Source organism: Xylocopa sonorina, chromosome 6 (assembly GCF_050948175.1).
Source record: "Xylocopa sonorina isolate GNS202 chromosome 6, iyXylSono1_principal, whole genome shotgun sequence".
NCBI classification, from domain to species: Eukaryota; Metazoa; Arthropoda; class Insecta; order Hymenoptera; family Apidae; genus Xylocopa; species Xylocopa sonorina.
Window position 1 is genome coordinate 13,225,606 of NC_135198.1, and position 23,887 is coordinate 13,249,492.

At 31.1% G+C, this 23,887-nt stretch overlaps 7 protein-coding genes across 8 annotated transcripts; 3 read left to right on the top strand and 4 right to left on the bottom strand.

Annotated features, from left to right (window-relative positions):
* The first annotated feature begins 764 nt into the window (after positions 1-764).
* On the top strand, positions 765-3,797 carry Hpo (serine/threonine-protein kinase hippo). Of its 2 annotated transcripts, none has more exons than XM_076897136.1 (10): positions 765-974; positions 1,480-1,560; positions 1,631-1,811; positions 1,898-2,125; positions 2,204-2,522; positions 2,596-2,729; positions 2,811-2,973; positions 3,043-3,134; positions 3,216-3,410; positions 3,550-3,797. In XM_076897136.1, exons 1-10 carry the CDS (start codon positions 961-963, stop codon positions 3,727-3,729), a joined length of 1,587 nt encoding a protein of 528 aa, XP_076753251.1. In that variant the 5' UTR covers positions 765-960; the 3' UTR covers positions 3,730-3,797. The 2 variants fall into 2 exon arrangements, with proteins under 2 accessions (XP_076753251.1, XP_076753252.1); XM_076897137.1 differs by having other exon boundaries at positions 3,571-3,797.
* A 1,477-nt stretch (positions 3,798-5,274) lies between these two features.
* Positions 5,275-9,518, bottom strand: Snx17 (sorting nexin 17). Its single transcript, XM_076897139.1, has 9 exons — positions 9,034-9,518; positions 8,492-8,835; positions 8,037-8,402; positions 7,870-7,960; positions 7,552-7,802; positions 7,271-7,477; positions 7,006-7,191; positions 6,839-6,934; positions 5,275-6,777 (listed from the first exon to the last, which is right to left on the bottom strand). The coding sequence occupies exons 2-9, from the start codon at positions 8,549-8,551 to the stop codon at positions 6,583-6,585; spliced, it is 1,452 nt and encodes a 483-aa protein (XP_076753254.1). The 5' UTR covers positions 8,552-8,835; positions 9,034-9,518; the 3' UTR covers positions 5,275-6,582.
* A 203-nt stretch (positions 9,519-9,721) lies between these two features.
* Positions 9,722-10,908, top strand: LOC143424839 (small ribosomal subunit protein eS10). The gene is made up of 3 exons (XM_076897197.1): positions 9,722-9,869; positions 10,305-10,449; positions 10,538-10,908. Exons 2-3 carry the CDS (start codon positions 10,306-10,308, stop codon positions 10,871-10,873), a joined length of 480 nt encoding a protein of 159 aa, XP_076753312.1. The 5' UTR covers positions 9,722-9,869; position 10,305; the 3' UTR covers positions 10,874-10,908.
* A 101-nt stretch (positions 10,909-11,009) lies between these two features.
* Positions 11,010-13,022, bottom strand: Bc10 (BLCAP apoptosis inducing factor bc10). Its single transcript, XM_076897198.1, has 2 exons — positions 12,858-13,022; positions 11,010-12,774 (listed from the first exon to the last, which is right to left on the bottom strand). The coding sequence occupies exon 2, from the start codon at positions 12,758-12,760 to the stop codon at positions 12,461-12,463; it is 300 nt and encodes a 99-aa protein (XP_076753313.1). The 5' UTR covers positions 12,761-12,774; positions 12,858-13,022; the 3' UTR covers positions 11,010-12,460.
* A 251-nt stretch (positions 13,023-13,273) lies between these two features.
* Positions 13,274-16,715, top strand: LOC143424899 (DNA repair and recombination protein RAD54B). The gene is made up of 11 exons (XM_076897262.1): positions 13,274-13,296; positions 13,364-13,702; positions 13,779-13,878; positions 13,957-14,049; positions 14,133-14,262; positions 14,355-14,923; positions 15,001-15,751; positions 15,833-15,992; positions 16,075-16,201; positions 16,289-16,516; positions 16,583-16,715. The coding sequence occupies exons 1-11, from the start codon at positions 13,274-13,276 to the stop codon at positions 16,655-16,657; spliced, it is 2,595 nt and encodes an 864-aa protein (XP_076753377.1). The 3' UTR covers positions 16,658-16,715.
* A 30-nt stretch (positions 16,716-16,745) lies between these two features.
* Positions 16,746-17,953, bottom strand: LOC143424844 (enoyl-CoA delta isomerase 3, peroxisomal). The gene is made up of 6 exons (XM_076897203.1): positions 17,852-17,953; positions 17,572-17,732; positions 17,380-17,500; positions 17,193-17,282; positions 16,988-17,128; positions 16,746-16,901 (listed from the first exon to the last, which is right to left on the bottom strand). The coding sequence occupies exons 1-6, from the start codon at positions 17,951-17,953 to the stop codon at positions 16,746-16,748; spliced, it is 771 nt and encodes a 256-aa protein (XP_076753318.1).
* Positions 17,954-21,895: 3,942 nt separating this feature from the next.
* On the bottom strand, positions 21,896-23,630 carry Apt1 (Acyl-protein thioesterase 1). The gene is made up of 7 exons (XM_076897190.1): positions 23,441-23,630; positions 23,051-23,082; positions 22,914-22,979; positions 22,772-22,819; positions 22,405-22,651; positions 22,156-22,320; positions 21,896-22,023 (listed from the first exon to the last, which is right to left on the bottom strand). Exons 1-7 carry the CDS (start codon positions 23,492-23,494, stop codon positions 21,976-21,978), a joined length of 660 nt encoding a protein of 219 aa, XP_076753305.1. The 5' UTR covers positions 23,495-23,630; the 3' UTR covers positions 21,896-21,975.
* Between the last annotated feature and the right edge of the window lie 257 nt (positions 23,631-23,887).

Sequence of the window (23,887 nt, forward strand, 5' to 3'; positions counted from 1 at the left end):
GTTCAAGCGATGTTCGATTATTGCACCCTCTGTCGCTGGTTCCTTGCGCTAAATTTCATTGGCGGCATTTTTTCAAACGATACCTATCTATTGGAAGAAAGAACGTTCTTATCGTTGTACACGCATACGTACTAAGAATAAATTTACCTTTGATTTAAGACGGCGATATGGGATCTAGAGCGTATTAATCTCTAATGAATGTAAAATGTTTTGCGCACACCTACATGTGTTATTCCTCGATCTTTCTTCTTCGTTGCCATTCGCAAATTTCACAAAGAAGCGATAAATTCCATCGACATACGTTTATTCGATGTCATTTGTACTTAATTCCTTGATGTTTCGATCTGCGTCCTCTTCTAATATAGATCTTTGATCAGAGTTCAAACTACGTGCACAGATTTTCCAATATTTTTCAAAATTGCTCCCAGTTGCTTGAACGACGTTACACACAAAAATTTCATACTTAAAGTACTGTTTACATGGTTTAAAAATTGCGACCTATATGCATATAATATGCATGTATGATCCCTTAACGATTGGTCAGCGAACCTTTGGATCGTTCTTTAATTATTAGGCTAACGATCTCAGTCGTAACAAAAAAATTGAACGGTTGATTGGTTGAAAATAAAAATTTCTATATCGACTTATTTGTATTTTGATTTTTATTCGTTCCATCGATAGAAATTAAAGTGTCAGCTACGGAAAGTGCGCATAATCAATTCAGTTAAACACGGAACAATTTAGTCAGCTGTGCCATCTAGTACGCCAGATGGTCGATGGTTTCGATATTTCGGTTGTGTGGTTACTTTAATTTATTGACAAAAATGTAACACTTCTATTTTAAATTGACTATGTTTTTACAACCGGAATGTGATATCTGTTTTATCCACGTTAAGTTATTTGTGTAAATATTGAAGGTGTTTTTATTCAACTAAGAACTCGTTGACACAAAAAGCGAAAATGTCTTCGAAGAGGTATTTAATTGTTTTTACTTCGTGTTTTTAAACTTGTAGAATTTTACGAACTCGCGAATGGAAGTTATTTATAGCAAGATGGAATCGTTTCTCAATCTTTAGCGCCTATCGTTTGTTATAGGAAACAATTGCACCGTATCGATTCTTTGTTTCTTTGTTAACCTGCATTATCAATTTAGTCACATTACTTGTTATACTCGAGATTACTTTGTCTCTTTTTTTTTAAACAAATTTAAGAAATATTAATCGTGGAAGGCTTCTAATTTATTTGATAATTACTGGGGCACATGAAATTTTATCTAATCCACTTGTAATCAAATGTGAATGAAAGATAACAGGCCTACATGTACCAGAACTCTTTTTATAAAATATCTCGTACGCTGTTATTTTTTCATATGATAAGAATGAAAAAAAAAACATATGGGAATACTTTTCTTTTGTACTATTTCACTTATCGTGCGATAGAAGTATCTCCTGTCTAATTAATTATTAAAATGTCCTTTAGTGAACTAAAAAAGTTGTCTGAAGAGAGTTTAACAAGACAGCCCGAGGAAGTGTTTGACATAATATGCAAGTTAGGAGAAGGGTAAGTAAAAGCACGCGTTGCGTGATGTATGATTTTGTAGTTGCTAATAGTTTGTGTCTCATCTGCACAGATCCTATGGATCAGTTTACAAAGCACTACATAAGGAAAGTGGACAGGTACTTGCCATTAAACAGGTGCCTGTTGATACAGATTTACAGGAAATTATAAAAGAAATTTCTATCATGCAGCAATGCGATTCTCCATATGTTGTTAAATATTATGGAAGCTATTTCAAAAACACTGATTTATGGGTAATTTTAGACATTATTTGCACAAGAAATGAAATTTTTTTATTTACCTGTTCTTTACTTATATTGACAGAAATATAATTTCATAGATTGTAATGGAATATTGCGGCGCTGGATCTGTGAGTGATATTATGAGGTTAAGGAAAAAGACTCTTCAAGAAGATGAGATAGCAACAATCCTCAGTGATACCTTAAAAGGCTTAGAATACCTTCATTTGAGAAGGAAAATACATAGGGACATTAAAGCAGGAAATATTTTACTCAATAACGAAGGACATGCAAAGCTAGCTGATTTCGGAGTAGCGGGACAACTAACTGTAAGCTGTGTGGTAGCTTAATGTATCATATCGCGAAAGAACGATTTTCCTTTTTTTAATTTTGGCAATATCTTCTAGGATACAATGGCAAAACGTAACACAGTCATAGGAACTCCATTCTGGATGGCTCCAGAGGTAATACAAGAAATTGGATATGATTGTGTTGCAGACATATGGTCTCTTGGTATAACTGCTTTAGAAATGGCAGAAGGCAAACCACCTTACGGTGACATACATCCAATGAGAGCAATATTTATGATACCAACTAAACCACCACCTAGCTTTAGAGAACCTGATCAGTGGAGTCCTGAATTTATAGATTTCGTCAGTGGGTGCCTTGTTAAAAATCCAGAAGAAAGAGCTACTGCAACTGAGCTTTTAAATCATGAGTTTATAGGTATGATTCGGCATATTTGTAAGAAGCACGTTTGCATTCCGTTCGAACATCTAATGTAAACATTTCGTTGCAGGTAATGCCAAGCAACCAAGTATTCTGAGCCAAATGATCGCAGAAGCTCACGAAATACGGGAGAAGCAGAGTGCACATCGTGCTCATGTTATTAATAATGTAGCAATCAAGAATCAAAACCAAACAGAAGATTCGGTATATTTATATCAATTAATTACGTGTAAACGGTATTAAAAATATCTAACAATATAATAATCATTTGGTGTCTACCACAAGGACGAAGAGGACAGCAGTGGGACAATGAAACCTCTACCAGAGGACACGGGGACTTTGGTACCGACTCATGATCTTCCAGATACGGGTACACTAGTTTCAGCGATGTTAGACTTGGGAACAATGGTTATTAATAGTGATACTGATACTGAAGCAACTATGAAACGTAAGTAGAAATGATTTTGCAGCGAAACACGAGATAAAAATAAGGGCAACAAATATGATTAATTTTCAGGACATAATACAGGATCGGTTGAATCAGGAAAAAAATATCGACCACTATTTTTAGATCATTTTGATAAAAAGGAAGCACCTGAAATAGGAAAGGTGAGATCTGTAATACTTTGCATTCGTGTGTATTATATTATAAACGTAAATCGTGGATAAAATTGATTCTTCGATCGTTAGGGTAACGGACAAATATTTGGAGCTCACAATCAAGATAATGACAGCAAATTAGAATTGCGAAGCCCCACAGAATCTCAAAGGTTTCAAAGTCATTTACAATTACAGCTTAATCAGATTTCTCATCCGGTTCAAGAACAGCCTCACAATAACATATCCAAGTTCCAAAATGTCTTCACGGAACGTGATTTCGACTTCGTAAGTAATGAACTCGCTTATAAACTCTCTTAAAGGAATCAAAAGTAACCAGGGAGAAATTTTCCAATATTTCATACTATTCTTAAGTTTAATCGACGTAGTGCCGCTTTAGGCATCATTAAAAAAAACTTGAATATAGATAAACAACCATATCCTGCAGCTGAAGTTTCTCTCGTATGAGGAACTACAGCAACGGATGGCTAACCTGGATGCGGAAATGGAGAGGGAAATCGATGAGCTCAGAAGAAGGTATCAAACGAAGAGACAACCAATACTTGACGCCATCGATACCAAGCGGAAACGTCAGCAAAACTTCTAACAGTTTGGTTACTTTTTTTATGCAAATAAGTGTGATGACGATAGATAAAGGGTGTACAGTTGTATAAATGAATAGATTTTATTCGACTTGTTCTTAGTTTCATCAAAGGGAGGAGCATTGTCTACTGACCTGCAAAATGAATAATGACAGTCGAAAGTATTTTCTTCTGAAACAATGTTCTATCTCTTTGTGGATCAAGTACGGGTTATTAATACTAGCCAATAGCCTTACGTCACCAAAGTAAATTATTTTACATGACTTAGGTGAACAAATAATCGTTACATTTAATTTTGTATCATTATACGTGTCTATATGTACCATTTTATTTTGCTATTCCTTTAGGATTATTCTAAAATCTCCTTTCTGCTTTCTTTAGGAATTAAACCTAAACAAGAAAAAATTACTACGTCAAAAGTTGATATTCGATTTTCATCTTACACTAGTCACCTACAATGCCGTCTCTTTTTTCGCATCCATAATACTACATTATTAATACCACCACTGATACAAAACATACACATAAAAGTCATCCTGAAAATATGCGTACGTATTAATCTTAAAGTGGCACTGGGCTTGTAGAAAATTGTATGCATGGAAATGTGAATTCTAGAAACAGCCATTCATCTATGAACTTACACATCTTTCTCTACATTTTGTTGTCAGTCTACTACAAATTTATCGCGGATACATTACCCGCACCATCATCGCTGCTTATGACAGATTCTTCGATAACAATTAAAAGTTTATCAGATTCATGTTTTTAAACTGGTTGCTTCTAAAAAAACTCGAAAAAAATTTTTGTTAACTTTATCTTGATCGGTATTCATCTCGGAATATTGAAAACATTTTAATGAATCTATAAAGTTATCGGCGTGTTTATTCATTTTATCAGTATTAAAATATCAGTTATACTAAACAAATGAATGAACGCGTATTTTCTTCCAAATAATACTACAGAGTATTTGTTAGGGCCTGTTAATCGTATGCGTTGATATATCGTATACTCGAGAAGCAATTTCAGACAAGCGAAGAAACTTGGAACGTGTTGAAGAATTTACTCCTTTTTTACTGCCATAGGTGTATCACGCGTTTATTTATCGATATTTAAGTTAACAGAACGTTCAGTTCTAAAGTTTCGCGAATACAAATTGTAAATTATTTAATAGTATCATCTTACCGTGCAAGACTGCGGTCGGTGATAGTATTTCAAAGTAAAAATATTTGGTGAATTAATTTCTCGAAATTGATATTATAATTCGTTAAGTCAGTATTTAAATTATAGAGATAATCATCATAGAATAATTCAAATAATTTTTAGATTTATATGTAATTTCCATCGCATTGAAACATTTTTCAAATCATTTGAAATCTTCATATAAATTATCATTATATTGTTTTAACGCTTTAACGAAAAGTTTAACGAATCATACCGAAAAAACAATAACGCGTGTACGTACCGTTAAGGATATCATGACATAGTGGAGTAATTCTTTGCTGACGTTGGGCTATTTTACACGTAGGAGAAATAGATTTATAATACTTAAATGCTATAGCCAGAACTGACTTTTTTTGTTTATTTAGAAAGTAACAATACAGAATAACAACATATTTTTGATATAGAAGATGTGCACATTATGGTCGAAAGAGATTCAAATATCAATTATTATATCCAGTCTTTATATCGCCCTACCATACACGTAAGATTATTCAAGCAATAGCATTCATTGGTTTCGCCGATAAATAAAGGTAATATGCAACTAATTTATTCTTTAAAAAAATATTCTTACTGTTCGAGAAAAAAATAGAGCGCACTACTCACTACGACATACATATATATACATATGTATGCACGTTGCAATGATCTACTAAATTTTGCTCACGCAGAATCACACTTTCGATGGAACATAAATATGTTCGTAATAAAAAAAAAAATGTCTACGTTCATCTTCCACGTATATCATTAAAATGCAATGAAAAAGATGCGGAAGTAATATTGTAAAAAATAATTATGCATTTCTATATATTTACCTATTATCCAATATTTAAAAACAATGCGATAAAAAATTTTTTTCTATAAAGAAACTTTTGAGTAGTCCATGAAATAGAGATCTATAATATTTATGAATACAATATACGCATGTAGAAGTCTATTTCATAGGACGATAGCAAATGTTTTTATTCTTGGCATTAGAAAAATACTCTATACTTTTATACTGAAATTTGTAATTATTCATTTAGAAAATGCCGTTCTGATTTCCCTATTTTTTATTTTTTCTTGTCAATTGTACCATTCTCTATATATGTTTGGGCAAAATATACAGACTGAAGGCAGAAAATTGTCTTTCCAACAAATGATTACCTATCTAGCTGGAATTATAATCTCATTATACAGCGTAACATATGAATTACTCCCTTTAGTGTTAAAGTACAATATATTAATTTTCATTTAAGATAAAACAAAATGAAATATAATTGTTAATATAAGACACTGCCTTTTACATATTTGATTTGAACAATAATAAAGTATTATGTGTACTATAATTTATTTTAGTTTTGTTTATTTATTTCATTAGATGTACGGATTAAATGCTTCAAACGCTATTATTATTAACAATATATTTATATATCATACAAAAACATTGTTATAAAATTTGTTAACATTTAATTTTCGTATTACTTTACATCTTTTAAGTATTGCAAAATAATTTACAAATAACTTTATTGTGCATGACATAGGAGGGGATAAATTTATAATTTTTGCTTATAGATCTTAGCAAAAATAGAGTTAGTACAATTTAAAACATTCAACACGCTTATGATGTATCATAACCCTCAGAATTTCAATTAATGTATTCATAAGTCATCATCGCCAATCATGCGAAATGCATTGTTTTCCATAATATCATATTCCAACGTTTGTCTTCCTTGAACGTTGTCAACCACATTGTGTTTAACATTGTTAGCTTTTTTCATTTTTACCGCTGATAATCTGTCTGCAAGTTTCTTCATAATTGGTTCTGATTTAGAGGGTTGTCGAACGCAATGATTCTGAAAAATAACATATAACGATATAAATAAATGCTATATAAACATTCTTAAGCTAGTATACCTTTTTACTTTCTTCGTGCTCTTCAGCAGACCTTGATCCTATTGTAACACTTTGTCCATCTCTTTTAACATAGGTCCAAGACTTTTCCGATGACTCCTACAAGTAAATCATTTAGTATGTAATACAAATATAATTTTAATTAGCAACTAATGGTATATTTTATTAACTTGAGTTTTACTGCTACCAACAGTCTTTGATAGCAATTCGTCGATCATAGCTTGCAAGCATACGGACATTAAAATAGCTTGTTCTGAAGTAATTGTAATCCATTGTAACTGTTCTTTAGCTATTAAATATTCGAAAGACAATTCTAAACTAAAATCATCGCTTTCTTCACTCCCTCTTTCAAAACCCTAAAATTAAAGTGAAATGTAATGTACATTAAGTGTAACATTGAATTATCTCTGCTCCTTATATTTTATAATTACTTACGTTTTGTAATGTAGTTATACGCCAGCACCGCATTCGCGAGACTTTAAATGCTTCTTCGCGGTGTCCTTCATCATTTAATATACGTATATTTAATTCATTCCTACCTATAGCAACTAATACTTTCGTATCCGCTCGGGGATAATCGCAAGAACATGGAGCAAATTGTACATATCCGTAGTATTTTGAAGCACGTATTATATCCAGATACTAAAATAATAATATTTAAATTTCTCATGTCCACTTTTCTACTATTTTCCCACATAATTTGTATGCAAGCTTACTTCTCTTTTCTTCCCATTCTTCTGTAAGACACTCAATTGACTATTTAATTCATCTGTAATAGGAATCCAACCTCTTTGAATTTCTGCAACTGCTTGAATGTACAATAAATTCAATGCCACCCCATTATTCATCAGTTTCAGATCATATCCCACATCCCAATAATTTTTTCCAAGTACAACTCTACTTCCTATAATGTGTAGATATTTATTTGTTATAAAAGGGGATTCAAAGTCTTGTAATTTTCGTAGTACTGAAAATATAATGTATAATGAAACATTTTTTATGTGTAACCATGTATAAAATATAATAGCACTCACAGTGGACGCTATGCGCTTCATCTTGAACAACAATAAATAATGCAAAATAACAGTAATATTGTTCAGGCAGTCTGAGATGTTTATATATCTTCTGTAGAGTAAAAAATTATGTTAATTAATTTTATACATTATATACTTTAGCACTATATTCATATAGTGAAAGTTACCTTTAACACACTACCGGAATGATCCCCTGTAGAAACATTTATTGTTATTTTACAGCCATTCATAAGAAAGATATCCATAACTTCATTATTGGATGGTCCACCTACAGTTTCTTGCTGAGCATTTAATAAAAATCCATTTAACATTCCTGAATTATTAACCACCGGATTTTGTCCAATTGCTTGAATATATTTTTCCAAAGAAAGACGTCGTTCATCCTGTTGGTTTGTTGTTAAGGGGAAAAACTTTTTGGGTGGAAACGATGGAAGAGATATATCCAAATCCTTTGATAATTGCTCGTGGAGACTGTACAGCTGCTTATATCTTACAGTACAATGAAACAATCCATTTATATGAATGTTATAACCCTAAAAATTAGGATAAGGTAAATATATATTAATGCATAATAACACGTACATACGTACATGTGCATAGATCATATTAAAAACTTGCTTACCACATACGTATTACCAGATGCATCAATAAATTCTTGTGTATCTGGTATAGAAAAATGCATTTTTATAAGGCAGTATATCAGTGCTTTATATTTTTTTTGTAATGAAGATTCATTATATGTTTAATAATAGTTAATTTACAATAAAAATTGCAACTATCTGATGATTTGTTAAATAAATATCCACAGATCTGTTAATGAACTGGATCTTCTACTAAACCCAACATATGTAAAAAGATAATAGAAAATATATAAAAGTATCCACACAAAGAACTCCACATTATAAACAATTAAAATGTAGTTGAATGTAGGAATGCATAGAAATATATTTTAAAATGTTACACCATCTGGAAAATAAAAATGTAATCAAATACAAGCGAGACAGATCAAATAAGTCTTAAATACTCAGTTAAAATTTATATTACTAATGTAATATTTAAATATTGCAATAATTCCAATTTAAATAGACGTGATAAATGATTTAAGTGCGTTATACTTGTACTATTTCATTTTTATGTTACTTTAATCTATAAGGAAATACTTACATGATATCCACTTGGTTTACCATCGTTATTTATGACGATAGGCGTATTCGATTTACACCCACTCGACTATATTTCTGACGATTAACGCTGACGCATTTTTTAATGCTTACGTTAATACAATAATATTACAATGATTAATCTTACATACGAATGCGATTTGTCAAATCACAATTTCGATCTAAAATGACAGAAATCCCTCGATTTATATCTCCAAGCTAAAGACTATCAAATAAACTGACGCAGTACACGAATTTATAGAGTTGTCTTAAAGTTTTATTTGTCCACGTTTTAAAATACATTCAAAATTTCTCTTATTTCTAATATTTTGTTTTGTAAATTCATAAGCGCCACGGCGCACTTATTACCTGATTCTATTTTTGAATATACTAGATCAGACACTCGTTTTAAAATTTTAGTCACGCAAAGTGTTTAAACGATAGAGACAAAGTTCCAATATTTTTTATTTTTTAAAATATATCTCTACTTTCTAATCATATGTTCGTTATTCACCGAACATGCATGCTTATGCGTATAAAATATTTCTTCTCAGAATTTCATTCTCCTTCCTGAATCATCTTAAAGGATATTTCCAATTACTTTTTTTCTTTTTTTTATAAAATATAATACAGACTGCATTTATAAAATATGAAGTATATACAAGTTTTTAATTTAATATGTAAACTGTAATTGTAAAGTGAAATCTCACATTACAATACATATATTGTTGTATCGTGTCCATTTCCGGTTAATCTCGAACGATATATCGATCTGTGCATACAAACTATCGAAAGTACGGAACGTTTCTTTCCGACAAAAGGCTCGCTGAGAAACGTCAAGTATGTTAAGCTCAGTAAAATATCTATTTTAATCGCTTCCAATATTGACTTTTATGAAAAAGTAGAGGCATTGTTTAATTCTATAATTTATACTGATTTGAAGAATTTTTATATGAATAGTATCTTTCAGACGTTACAATAATGAACGATATTGACATTATGGAGTTAACCTAGAGAAATGTTTGTTTCTACTCTTAACATAAAATTGTAGTTTATAGCGTTAACATTTTCTCAATTATGATCACAAAAGAGCATAATTTTTCCCGATGTAATGCAAATGTTAAAATTATAAATTTATTAAGTATTATATGAATTGGGATCTTTGTATAACCTATAAAATTGTTTGTTTGATTGAAATCAGTCTACTTTTCCCTCGTATAGAGTTTAAAATGATTCATACATCACTGTTAACTATTTCTTGTGATTATTTTCCAGAATGTTGATGCCAAAAAAGAACGAAGTACAAATATATGAACACCTTTTCAAAGAAGGTGTTATGGTTGCGAAAAAGGATTATCATGCGCCAAAACACCCAGAATTGGAATCTATTCCTAATCTTCAAGTGATTAAGGCTATGCAAGTAATTATCGCATATGTCCCAATACTGTATAAACTGCTCTTCTTTGTATCACTTAATTTATTTTATTTATGGTATAAAATTCTTGTAGTCTTTAAAGTCTAGAGGATATGTGAAAGAACAATTTGCATGGAGGCATTTTTATTGGTATCTAACAAATGAAGGCATCGAATATTTACGTGGATACTTGCATCTACCTCCTGAAATTGTACCCTCCACGCTTAAAAGACAAACAAGATCAGAAACAACAAGACCAAGACCTGCAACGGGTGCAAGAAGCGAGGCGTCTAGACCCACGGAAGACCGGGCTGGGTATAGACGAGGCCCTGGAGGAGCAGCTGGTCCTGGTGATAAGAAAGCTGACGTGGGTGCGGGTACTGGAGATGTTGAATTCCGTGGTGGTTTCGGTCGTGGTAAACCACAATAACATTTTAATGTAAAATAAATACACATTTCATAATATATAGGCATAGTTATTTCAGTTGTCCTTGTTAGTTATTTAAGTAACAGTTTAGAAAAGCTTGGGATATTTTATGAAAAAATTGAATACGAACACAAGGTACACTATGATAATTCTTTAGTTTATTTCCTGTTACATCATAAATGTGTACATTTACTTACAAATTGTATAATCATGTTTATTATTGACATGTAAAATCATAAATGGAAGCAGAATAGGCAAATGGTATACAATTATAAATTGATTGGTAAATACATTATTTTTGATAAGACACATGCGTAAAACTGGAAACATTGTAGTTTTAACTAAAAGACTTTTCAGTTCACAGCACTTCATCTTATGAAACGAGTTAAAGAAGACGTTTTTCAACTGTTGTCTTTTTAATTCTTAGATTAAAGTATAAATTTATATACATAAGCAATACAATGCAGGCTTCCCTTGTATAGATTTTTACATTTTCAATATGTATCTTCGAAGTAAATTTTTTCTTTAAGCTACAGGATCAATCTAAATTCTAAATTTTTCTATTGTTACAATGAAATATTAGTACCTATATTTGATTTCATTCTCCTTATTCACTGTTTCGATACGCAATTTCATCCCGTTAAAAAATTGCTAATTATTAACAAATTTTTCAATACATATTACAATGAGATAACTTAGACTTTATGCTTTAGCGCAATATATATTTTTATCGCTTGTCGTATTCGATCAACGAATAATGATATATAATTTACTTTATACATACACTTTACATTATCATATAATACGTTTGCTTTCTTCGTTTGATAGTTATCAATTATATTGCTCAATTATTTCTTTAGAATATCATGAATAATCATTATTATTATATTTGAAATTTGAATTTAGCACACGTATGGAACGCAATCATACTTGAATGAAACTAGAAAATCCGATATTTAAATTCATGTTAATCATATACTTTAATTACAGAACTGTTTTCAAAATATTTATTTAAGTAAACTAATATGCAGGGAGTTTTAATCATTTGGATATAAAGTTTCTAAAGAATTAACATTCCTAGGTAAGCATAACGTTTGTACACAATGTACAATTAGGAGTAATAAAAATAAACTAAATGGAATTAAACTTAATTATATATACAAAGCATGTAACATTAATTATAATTAATTCCATAATATTTGTCATGATTTTATACTTGGAAGTTTCTCTATTTTACGCAATTTTTTTTGCAGTCTTAACGAATCTTATATCTTTTTGTGTCCTAGGTATATATATATATATATTTTTCTTGTATATAATTGAAGCATATATGTACATATAGATACACACATGTATATATATATATATATATATAAATACATATATTATTCGCAAAGACTATCACAATTATAATTAAATCATAAAATCATTAGTAAGATTTATACATGTGTGTACACATATGTATATAGCATATATATAAATGTTACTAATAAGTTATGTTATTCATAAATTAATTAGACGTATCATTTCTTACAAAAGAAATATAGATGGAGGCAATAGGTTCGCCCAAACATGAACGTTTTAATAATCTTAGCTATTGTCACATCTGACCGTATCACAATTTGTACTCCAAAGGAGACAATTACCAATACCACTATAACAAATTAGGAAAACTGCGACAAGAAATACTAAACTACAAACGGTACATGGTTTTCGTTCTAGAAAGAATCCAATTAGATAAAGTACCATGAACATGACATGTGTTTGCAGTAGCGCTGGATTTACTGGCTTTGGTATCAGCAGCACTGGAATTAACCACTGTAAGCAATACATCCTCTTTACTTTGCTCTCAAAGATATATTTACGGCACCAATAAACTAGTCGTCTCATCTATGACAAAATATCTAAAAAAAAAGAGGTATATAAATTACGCTCCTTCGGTTTATTCGTGAAATCACTTTGCCTGTACGCTGCAGAATTTTTATACCTTATTCGGAAGCACCATAATGTTCTCGAGACATGTCTTTCAAAATTGAAATAATTTAGTCGCATACATTCGTGCTGGCAGAAATACTTCCATTCTGAATTTTTCCATTTATGAGGTTACACACGTTCACGAATAAGATAGAAACGACAGACATGAATTAACAATAATTCATGAGAACGACCTCGTGCCTCATGAGAACAACCTTTACTTGAACATGAGAGTGTTCAACACAGAAAATTACTTTATTCTTTACGTAGCTCTCATTATAAGTAATCGATGTTTGATGTTTCCCTTATAAAATAATGATTAATTTAAACAAAAGTTATCAAGGCGTATTGCAAGCAGGTATAGCCCTGTTCGGTGAATAATGTACCAATAATTAGTTTATCGTGTAACCAACAGCATTGTCTATCTCGATGCGTATATGTTTCCCTTTAAAGTTGGACAGAGTGCTATCCCTTTACGCGGGAACACTAAATTTAACTGAAGTTTGTAAATATCGTCAGAACGGTAATATACTGGGGCGAATTGCTTTCGAATTATTTTAAAAATAATAGTAACATGTATCGCAACAAATCAATGAAAAATTTTAAAACCGCTTCAAAGGATCAGCAGTCATCGTGCGTTAAATTCAAAGACGTTTCTGAAGGCGCAAATAAATCAGCTGAAAAACCGGAGAACACTCTCGTTAGGAGTACTACGAAAATTCTTAATTTACTTAAAAAACCTGTTGGAAATTGTAACTTAGAAGTACAGGAAGAGAACGTTGCAATTCAGAAAGAAGATGATAATGCTGTTGCCGTTAAAGAAAATTTATCCAACATCACCACTGGTGCAAGTCAAATGTATGTGTATAAATATTTGATTCGTTTCACCAATAATTTAATTTAATAACAGTTTATTAATCATTCCCTTCTCTAGCATTTTTAATGTAGTAATTGGTAAAAGATCTAATAGAAAACATAAGAAATGGGATGACGATGGAACATTGGAAGTCACAGGAAAACATGCAGTCTTAAAGGTAATACATGCATGCAACATGCGTATATTGATTGCTAAAGTCGTTTCAAAATTTACTGATTATGCTTGCATGGAATAGGACACGGAAGGCAGTATAATTCACAAAACTACAGTTAATCCAGACGTTCTTGTAGAGGGCTTTAGAATGTGTATAAGCAATAAAGAAATTGAGGTAAATATGCGTATGTGCAGATTGACAACTTATACGTAACATGTGAGTCAATCTATACGTTGTTAATATTAAAATGTTTTCAGATAATTGATAAAGTGACATTTGAGTCCGTAGCTGGTAATTCCATTCAACAAGGTACTTCAGAGCCGCCTGCGAAAAAATTAAAAACTTCAAGTTCTAATACATATGTTCCTTTAAGATCTCTCCACAAAGGTACAATGCGTACTAAAATAAATTAAATATTTATTTTAAGATTACTGTTTATATAATGTATAATAAATATTAAATTTTGCATTTTATTAAAGATCTAAAATTAAAATTTCATCCACTAATAATGCCATCTATAAACACTTTGAAAGAATGGACAAACAGTGATACATTGCAGAATGAAAAAGAAGTATCCGTTGATCCATGTTTGGCAAATGTACTTAGGCCACATCAACGTCATGGTATTGTGTTTCTATATGAATGTGTCATGGCATTGAAAATACCTAATTATTTTGGTGCAATTCTGGCTGATGAGATGGGACTTGGTAAAACGTTGCAATGCATTGCAATTATTTGGACATTGTTAAAAAAAGGGCCATATGGACATCCAACGATAAAAACAGTATTGATAGTCACTCCCAGCAGCCTGTGTAATAATTGGAATAAGGAGTTTAAACATTGGTTGGGTTTTCATAGAATATCTCCATACGTAGTGGACATCAAGAACAAGCCAAAAGATTTCAAAAAACATATACGTAACTCTGTTATGATTATTAGCTATGATATTCTTATCAGATGTCAAGAAGAAATTGAGCAAACTATTTTTGATTTGATCGTGTGTGACGAAGGTCATCGGTTAAAAAACAATAATATAAAAGCAGCAAAGGTAGTAAAGTATTTAATTTTAATAAAAATGCAGAGAACAACAAGAATTGTAGCATACTTAAATAATTTTTTGCTTAGATTTTGAATAGCATGAATTGTAAAAGAAGGATTCTGCTGACTGGAACTCCCATACAAAACGATTTACAAGAATTCTTTGCTCTAATTGATTTTGTAAATCCTGGCATATTGGGCAGTAACTCTGAATTTAAAAGTTACTACGAAAATCCCATTGTAGCATCACGGTGTCCTAATGCGACACATGATGTTGTATCCCTTGGAATTGAAAGAGCTAATGAGTTGCATAATAAAACTAAATGCTTTGTATTAAGGCGAACACAAGAAACGATTAATAAGTATCTGCCGCCGAAGCACGAATTGATTATATTTTGCCGTTTATCAAACGAACAAGAAAATTTGTATTCGCGAATCACAGACATGTGGTTTGAGAAAAATGTACAATCAAATAGTAGTGTACCACATTTAACTATAATAACAGCTCTTAAAAAGATCTGTAATCATCCAGAATTATTTTACAACGATAACAATGACCTTTTGCATAATGACTTAAAAGGATCAAATAAAGTCCCTGATATAAAAAATATACAAAAAGCCTACTGTGGAAAAATTTCAATTGTACAAACATTAATGAGAAACTTGAAAAAGACGAATGAGAAATTAGTATTGGTTTCATATTATACCAAAGCACTGGATTTGCTAGAGAAAGTTTGTAACACAGAAGGTTTAAAATTTCTTAGATTAGATGGTAGTACAACAAGTAGTACAAGGTCTAAAATTGTAGAACAGTTCAATTCAAAGACTGATAACAATAGTTGGTATACTGAAAATAATATTGCATTTAATATTTAGCTTATATGTATAGTACTTGTAATTATTATTGAAACTGTTGTAGAAGTATTTTTGTTGAGTGCAAAAGCTGGTGGAGTTGGATTAAATCTACCTGGTGCATCTAGGCTCGTATTACTTGATTCAGACTGGAATCCAGCATCTGATTCACAAGCTGTGGCAAGAATCTGGAGGGATGGTCAGAAAAAAGACGTTTACATATTACGGTTTGGATATTTCAAATTGTTATAAATACAATCGAATACATGGTACAAACATTTTTACATCGATATTACATAAAATCTATAGATTACTAACAACAGGCACTATTGAAGAGAAAATCTTTCAAAGACAAATTAGCAAAGCAGGTTTAAGTGAAAGCGTAGTGGATTCAAATTGCGTTGGCTCTCTTAAATTGTCTATGAATGAATTGAAGGTAAATCAATCATGTCTATCTTGAACATTCTATATTTCGATGCGAAATAATGTATACGTTAAATGTTATTAGTTATGATATCTTTAGGATTTATTCACGTTAACAACGGATACGAATTGTTTAACGCACGATTTAATGAAGTGCTCTTGCAATGGCTATGGAACGTTAGAAGAAACGTCAGATGAATTACAAGAAGAACATGATCGAGAATATCAATTTCTTTTAAAAGATGAAACTCCAAAGTCAAATTTAACCATTAATCAACTTTTGAAATGGAAACATTATCAACAACCAATTCCTGATGAAATAATTAACGTAAGGACAATTTAATATTAGATATTAATACTGATTACCGATAATTATTTTTGATTTGTTTTATAGGAGATAATGCTATCGGAAGTATCGGACGATATAAGTTTTATTTTCAAAAATTCTGTATTAAACAAAACAAGTTAAATTAGGTAAAAATATATTTATTTTTGGTTGTATAGAAACATAAGATTATATTATTAATATTTGTATTTATATTAGATAATAAAAATATTTAAATCTTGCTTTTATGTAAGAAAACGTTTGATAATCGCTTTAGGAACTCCGGAGATTGCATACATTTCAAAAGTTCAACTGTTTCTTCTGCAGTAACTTGCAGTAAAATGTCTTGGTCCCATTTTTTTGTTAAACGTTTAATTGCCAAAATAGACTAAAAGAAAACATTCACTAGAAATGACTATACTAAAGCGTTGTACTTTATATAAAATGAACCATATATTAAAGCTTCCAAGATACCTCTGATGATAATGTAGTAACTTTTTGTAAATAACTCCAAACCTCGTGTAAGTGTTCATGTTTGTATACTTTACTAACTAATCCGTACTGTTTAGCTTCAAGTGCATCCATTTTATACCCTAAATATAATATATCACCAGCCTATAAAAAGAGTTTTAAGAATTAAAAATTATAAATGTTAAATAATAAAATTGACTTTAATTACCTTAGATTTTCCAAACACTTTAGGAAATGTGTAAGAAGAACATCCTTCTGTTACAATGCCAAGCCATGTAAACGGTGTATGGAAATAAGCCTACGACAAATAAATATGTATAGATAGTTATAATTAAGCCAATATAACGAGTTAGGAAAGGTAATAAGAGTCAAGATAACAAATAATTCAAAATTACCCGTTCTGATGCATATACCATATCGAACAGTGGGAGTATAGTCATTGCAATTCCAATTGCTGGACCATTTACAATAGCTACTAAAAGCTTGGGATATGTGATTAATGCACTCATAAAATTTCTGAAAAATTAATTAAATCTATATCTTTCTTTCGTAATATTAAAATAACTAAAATATTTTTCTATACTCACTTAAAGTTATCTAATGGCTTTCCATAATCACTCATATATTCTGGGTCGAATGTAAAGTCATTACCGCTACTGAAAAAATCTTTAGCACCAGTTACAACTGTCATGTGTATGGTACTATCCTGAATAGATTTATGTAAAATTTCTGTCAACTCTTTATACATCTGTAACATACATAATAAATCATTCAATTTCATTTGTTACAAAATACATAAGCATAGAATCTTTTGATACAATAAAATGAAGCTTGCAGTATAGATTGTTAAAAGAAACGATTATATACCAGATTTGTAATTGCATTTTTTTTCTTCGGTTGATTCAGTACGATTTTTAATATCCCATTATTTACGGAATATAAAATATTCCCTGAATGTTTATTCATCATTGTATGACAGTTAAAACTATAGAGAATAAACTAAAAGTTTAATAGAAATGCGTTTGGCAAATATTTTATTGCGTTGAGTCCTACAGTCTTATTGCACGGAGATCATATCTTATTACATATTGATAAATAATATATATTATTTACAAATAATATAAATATATAACGTCACGCAGCGCAAGTGACTACACAGTACTCTTACTGACTGAACGACCAGTTGCAGTCGATTTTCAACAAATGGTAAAATAAAGGAACATGCTACAAGATTGGACTCTTCCCATACAGAAATCTACTATATCACAAGGTACTGTAGCACCTGTAATATTGAAAAGACTCGAAGCAACTTCCTGTAAAGGCTTCTTTGCAAAAGTTGCTTTTTAGCTACTTTATTCACGTCTGGTATTATTTTTTTACTTATTATTTACCTTTATTCAGTTCTGATCATATGTGTAATGATTAGATGTTAATGTTTTTCCCGCTTCAGTACCTCCGGTACCGCAGAAAACTTGAGCGGTGACTGCATATCCTTGGAGAACGAATTTTAAATCAATTTCAACGAGGAATACGGAGAGTTTCGAAACCAGCGGCTCAAAGATGAAGTCCTTAAAGCCTAGGAATTGAAGAACAAGTAAGTTCTTGTTCCTAAATTGCTGGGAACTATGTGCAATACAAAAAAGACCCGGAAGAGATGGTTCTCCACTAGCTACTCCACCCAAACCAACGAGGGACCTCGGAAAATAATTGTAATCGATGTGACACATTATTTTACATATTTAACACTTGTAAATTTATACATTTAACACTTGTAAATTATAAAAAGGACCAAATAAAAGCTCGATTATTTGTTAATTAATTGTTTAATCATTTTACAACCTGCTCAGCAATCCTAGAAGGACCTATCCTAATCCTTATGCGAGAAAAACTCGTAAATAGAATGACCCTAGTCTCGATAAAGTAGAAAAATCGAAAAGTTACCATCTCATTGGAAAATGACGTCACTTCCAAGAATCGCCGAAATTCTTGGAATTCTCGATGACGTCATTTCCAAGAAGTGGCACGTTCGGATACCTCCTCACCACTTATGTTCTCCTGATACAAAGTCGAAAAACCGGGTTCTTGATCGAAAAAATTGGAAATGTATCAGGAGAACATAAGTAATGAGGAGGTATGCGTGCCACTTCTAGGAAAATGACGTCACTTCCAGGAATCGCCGAAATTCCAGGAATTCTCGATGACGTCATTTCCAAGAAGTGGCACTATTCGGATACCTCCTATGACGTCATGTTCTCCTGATACATTGCCGACTTTTCGAACAAAATCTTGAAAATCCGACTTTGTATCAGGAGAACATGACGTCATAGGAGGTATCCGAACGTGTCACTTCTTGGAAATGACGTCATCGAGAATTCCAGGAATTTCGGCGATTCTGGGAAGTGACGTCATTTTATCGGAATTGACAGAATTTGAAGGATTGATGTCAAGTCTTACAGTCTCTACACGATTTTTACTTTCCTAACTCTTTTAATTTATGAAAATGGCAAGGAAAAGGAATTGGAGATGGCTAGATTAAAGGGGAAATGATAAGGCCTGTTATATTTTTATTAAACAAATATATTTATTTAATAATTAATGTACAATACAATAAATTACAGTTTAAGTTCATTTTACAATGGTACTTGTAATATTTCTTATTTCTACACTATTACTAATTACATTAAGGCATATAAATACACACAGTTCATTAATTAAATAACAATTGGCATGAAAAATGTACAATAATACGAAATAAATAATAAAATAATATATAAAACTGATACTGCTGTCGATTGAATGAAAGGATTCCTTAAACTCCATCAATTCTTCTAAGTCCACCATGTATCTCTTCTCTTGTATCATCTGTGACAGAAAGAAGCATAATTTAAAGCATGAGTTGCATAAAGATGATAGATTCTGTAATCTATTGTACATTTTAATAGTTTTTCTTTAATTTCTTGTATATTTCAGTAGTTTCATTATAATTTATTTAATATTTCCCGCTTTAGAGGTAAGAGAGAGAAAGATATATAAAAAAAGCTATAAGAAAGAGTGAGACAGCTATTACCGACCTTGCTCTGGAACCCCTGGCGCCATCTCTGTGAAAAGTGCTCAAACTGGTCGCTCAGCATTATCGACAGCAAAGTAAACTACTGAAACACTAGCGCCATCTCTCGGAGAAGCGCTTAAACTGCTCGAGCATTAGTTTAAGTTCTTTCCGCAGAGATGGCGCCAGTAGTCGGTAAGTAGTTCACTTCACTGTCGATAACGCTGTGCGATCAGTTTGAGCACTTTTCACAGAGATGGCGCCACTAGAGTGTCGATATTTACCTCTCGCCGTTCTTTCCTGCTTTATCGATCAAATCGTGGAATTGTAAAATTAATTAATAAAATTGTCTAATTAAAATAGCTAAATTTTCTCTCGATGAAATACCCTAGCTATGAGTTTTATACATACACGATTATAGTCATTGTTACGCTTGTCAGTATTTACATTAACTTCATATTCTACAATTAGAACCTGCCAATATAAGAGCAGATTGATGCCACGAATCAACCGGATGCTGTAGACTAAAATTATTGATTTGTAGCAAGCATTCGAGAAATATGCCTAAGCAGAGCACACTATGGTGTTAAAAAATATTAAATATTAATTTGCGTTTTAATAGATTCCTTAAAATAAGTCATTTGCTCGAGTGTTCATTATTCAAATACATACATTTTTTTTGTACAAATTTACATAATTCAAAGAATTTATTGTTCTGTAATAAAATAATATGTACACCACAATTTTGAATTGGAAAGTTGAAATTAAAGTTATAAAAGTAGCGATAACAGAGAAATTTAGCATATATTTACAATATTTTTGAATAAAATGTTTGGGAAGGAAAGAGTATCTGTATTAAAAAAGCATAAATTCATTTCTCCCTAAATGTTACAAATAGTCACTCTTATTTTAGTATTGCTTTTAAGTTAAACATTCTTTTTTTATGATCACGATGATAATCGTGATACATTTTAGATATCATTTGAATAAATTCAAAATTAAAGTACCGTAATGGTAATATTCCTATACTATGTACTTTTCAATGATGTTATACTTGACATATATGTTTCTTTTTATGACTAGCATTCATAATATGCTGTCGACTAAAAATTGCTGAATTTATTGATTTCAAAACTATATTTGGTAATCACAGATTATATGGTCATATTACTACTAAATTTCCTAAATAACATTTCTACAAAAGTTATTACTTCATAAGTAGCAGTATTTGTACATTATATATATATATATAACTTATATAAAATTAAATATATACTATAAAGAATATTTAAATGCTTCTAATGCTTATGGTATGTAAATTAATATTTTCAATTAAGTATACGAATAAACGATCTGTGTAAAAATAAAATAGTATTACCGAAAATTATTACAACCATTAAAAAAATGGAAGCTTTATTTGAAAATAAATAATAAACATTACTTCTTGAAAATTGTTCTCAGTTTGAAATTATTTGATCTTGTACGAAAAAATAAATTTAACTATACTTTCATGAAAAATGCATTTAAGATGGTAATTTGGTATTTCTTAACACTGTTGCCTTTTATTTATATGATTTCTATGTGATTGTTAACTCGTGTTGCCCAATTAGAAACTGGTAATATTACATTAATAACTTTGGTACCTTAAAACCAAAATAATACATTTAAGTATAATTTACAGAAATAATAATAAAAGATATACATACATACATCTTAAAAGATACATATCTTATCTTAAAAGATATGTATGTATAAATATTTATCGTAAATTAGAACTCATTACTATTAGCCTGCATTGCTTCCCAAATTTTAAACATTTCCATCTACTGCTCCCCGTGAAGCATTAGAATTAAGTAGCAGTGAAATTGGAAGTAATTCATATTTAATAAAGAACAATAAAGTAATAATGTTAATGTTTCGAACATTAATATATTTAATAGAACTATTACGGCTTCAATACTTTCTCGATGAATTTCTTCATGTCACGCATTTCCTGTGAAAGCAATAAGCATTGTCATACATGTTATTTTAATTAATGTACCAAGATACTTATTTAGATCGTTGTTTTACAAAGTGATTAGAATGTGAGAAGAAAATTGTACACAAATACTAAAATAACTCGTACCTCGTCACAAGATGCATGCATCATCCCCCTATATGTTTTGAATTCTATTTGTGTCATGAATTGTTTGAGAACAGACGCAGTCAATTGACCCCACCTATATGGCACTATTGGATCGCAATCACCATGACATTGCAACAGTGGAGTATTTTTATTTCCTATTGCTTCCTACGATATATGTATATATCTTATTGGAAAAATTAAAGAACCGTGAAATATTAAATATGTCACCGAAGTTAAATATGTACATACAGCAGGAAACTTTTGATGCAAAGGAAGCCAAGCCGATAAAGCTATAACACCAGCTAAGGGTTCTGGAAATGTAAGAGCACTATATATAGCAAGAGCACCACCCTGACTAAAACCCCCAAGAACAATACGTTTTGTGGGTATTCCCGCTGCAACTTCTTCCGCAATTAAAGAGTGTACCATTTCTGCAGCTCTGCGAATGCCTTCTTCATCTTCGGGACCGTTGGGTTCCAAAGATCGTAAATCAAACCTATTTAATTATTAAAGCATAATGTATTTTTCATTTCCATTGTACAAATTGTAAATCATGTTTGCACAATTAATCGATATGTATATGTAAATTTATTACGGATGTGTATTACTTACTCACCAAGAAGGCATTCTAAATCCTGCATTTAATGTCACTGGCATCGTAGGTCTAAAATGATAAAATTAACGATGTATTGTCTTAAAACAAATTACTTCACCACCATTTATTTTAATAATGTTATTCTCGTTTCAATTGTACATACGCAGTTGGACAAATAACTTTAATGTGAGGAGATCTTACTGCTCCCATTGAACTAGCCCAACCGTGACTATAAAGTAAATAAAATTAATAGTAATGATACAAAAATGTGCTTGCATTATTATATGAGTTATTATTTACCCTGTATCACCCAGTCCATGGAAAAATATGAGCTGAAACAAACGTGGTGTTACATTTTAAATGATAATAAAGAGATATTTGAATGTACGCTGTTAGTATTCTCCATTTCGCCAAATCGTCTTACATACCTATTTATTCACGAAAATTATGCAAAAATAATATACTCGCTTTTGGGAAAATTGTTCGTAATACGAGAAGACTTTAATGTTAGACGAAATTTTGAATGTCGGATAGAAAGGAGAATCAAAAGTGACGATAATGTTGTTGCACATATTAACATTTACACGATGAATTTTAGCAAGTGTAATTAACTTATGGTTAATTAAAAATCACTTTGCTGCCAAGTATAACCAAAAAATAGACATCTTTAAAAGAGATTTTTCCGCTTACTGTCGCTGTATGCCTAGCTGTAGCTGCTATTACCACAGGACTCACTGTTGTCATTATTCGTCGCTTTTTGATACGAGCTGCGAGAAAATAGATAAAACGTGTACGGATGGAATAAAAATCGTAAATACAGAATGGCGGAATATTCTCCTCGACACCGCTTGAAATTCCCTAAAGAGACTAGAGAGGGGCAGATGGAAGTCGTGCGCATGCTTTGTGAAATCGTTTTGAAATAAAAATCCAAATTACATATTACGCAAACCTGTAGAATTGCCCATTGTTAACGCATAATCGCGAAATGCTTCGTTAGCAGGACCGATGTAGGGAGGCATCATTAAAAACAACGAAATCAATTTTTAGCGATCGTTTAAAATTGCCGAATAATTATTCACGAATTAACATTTCACAACAATATCAATCAGCCGAAGAATATATATTTCCACGAACTAG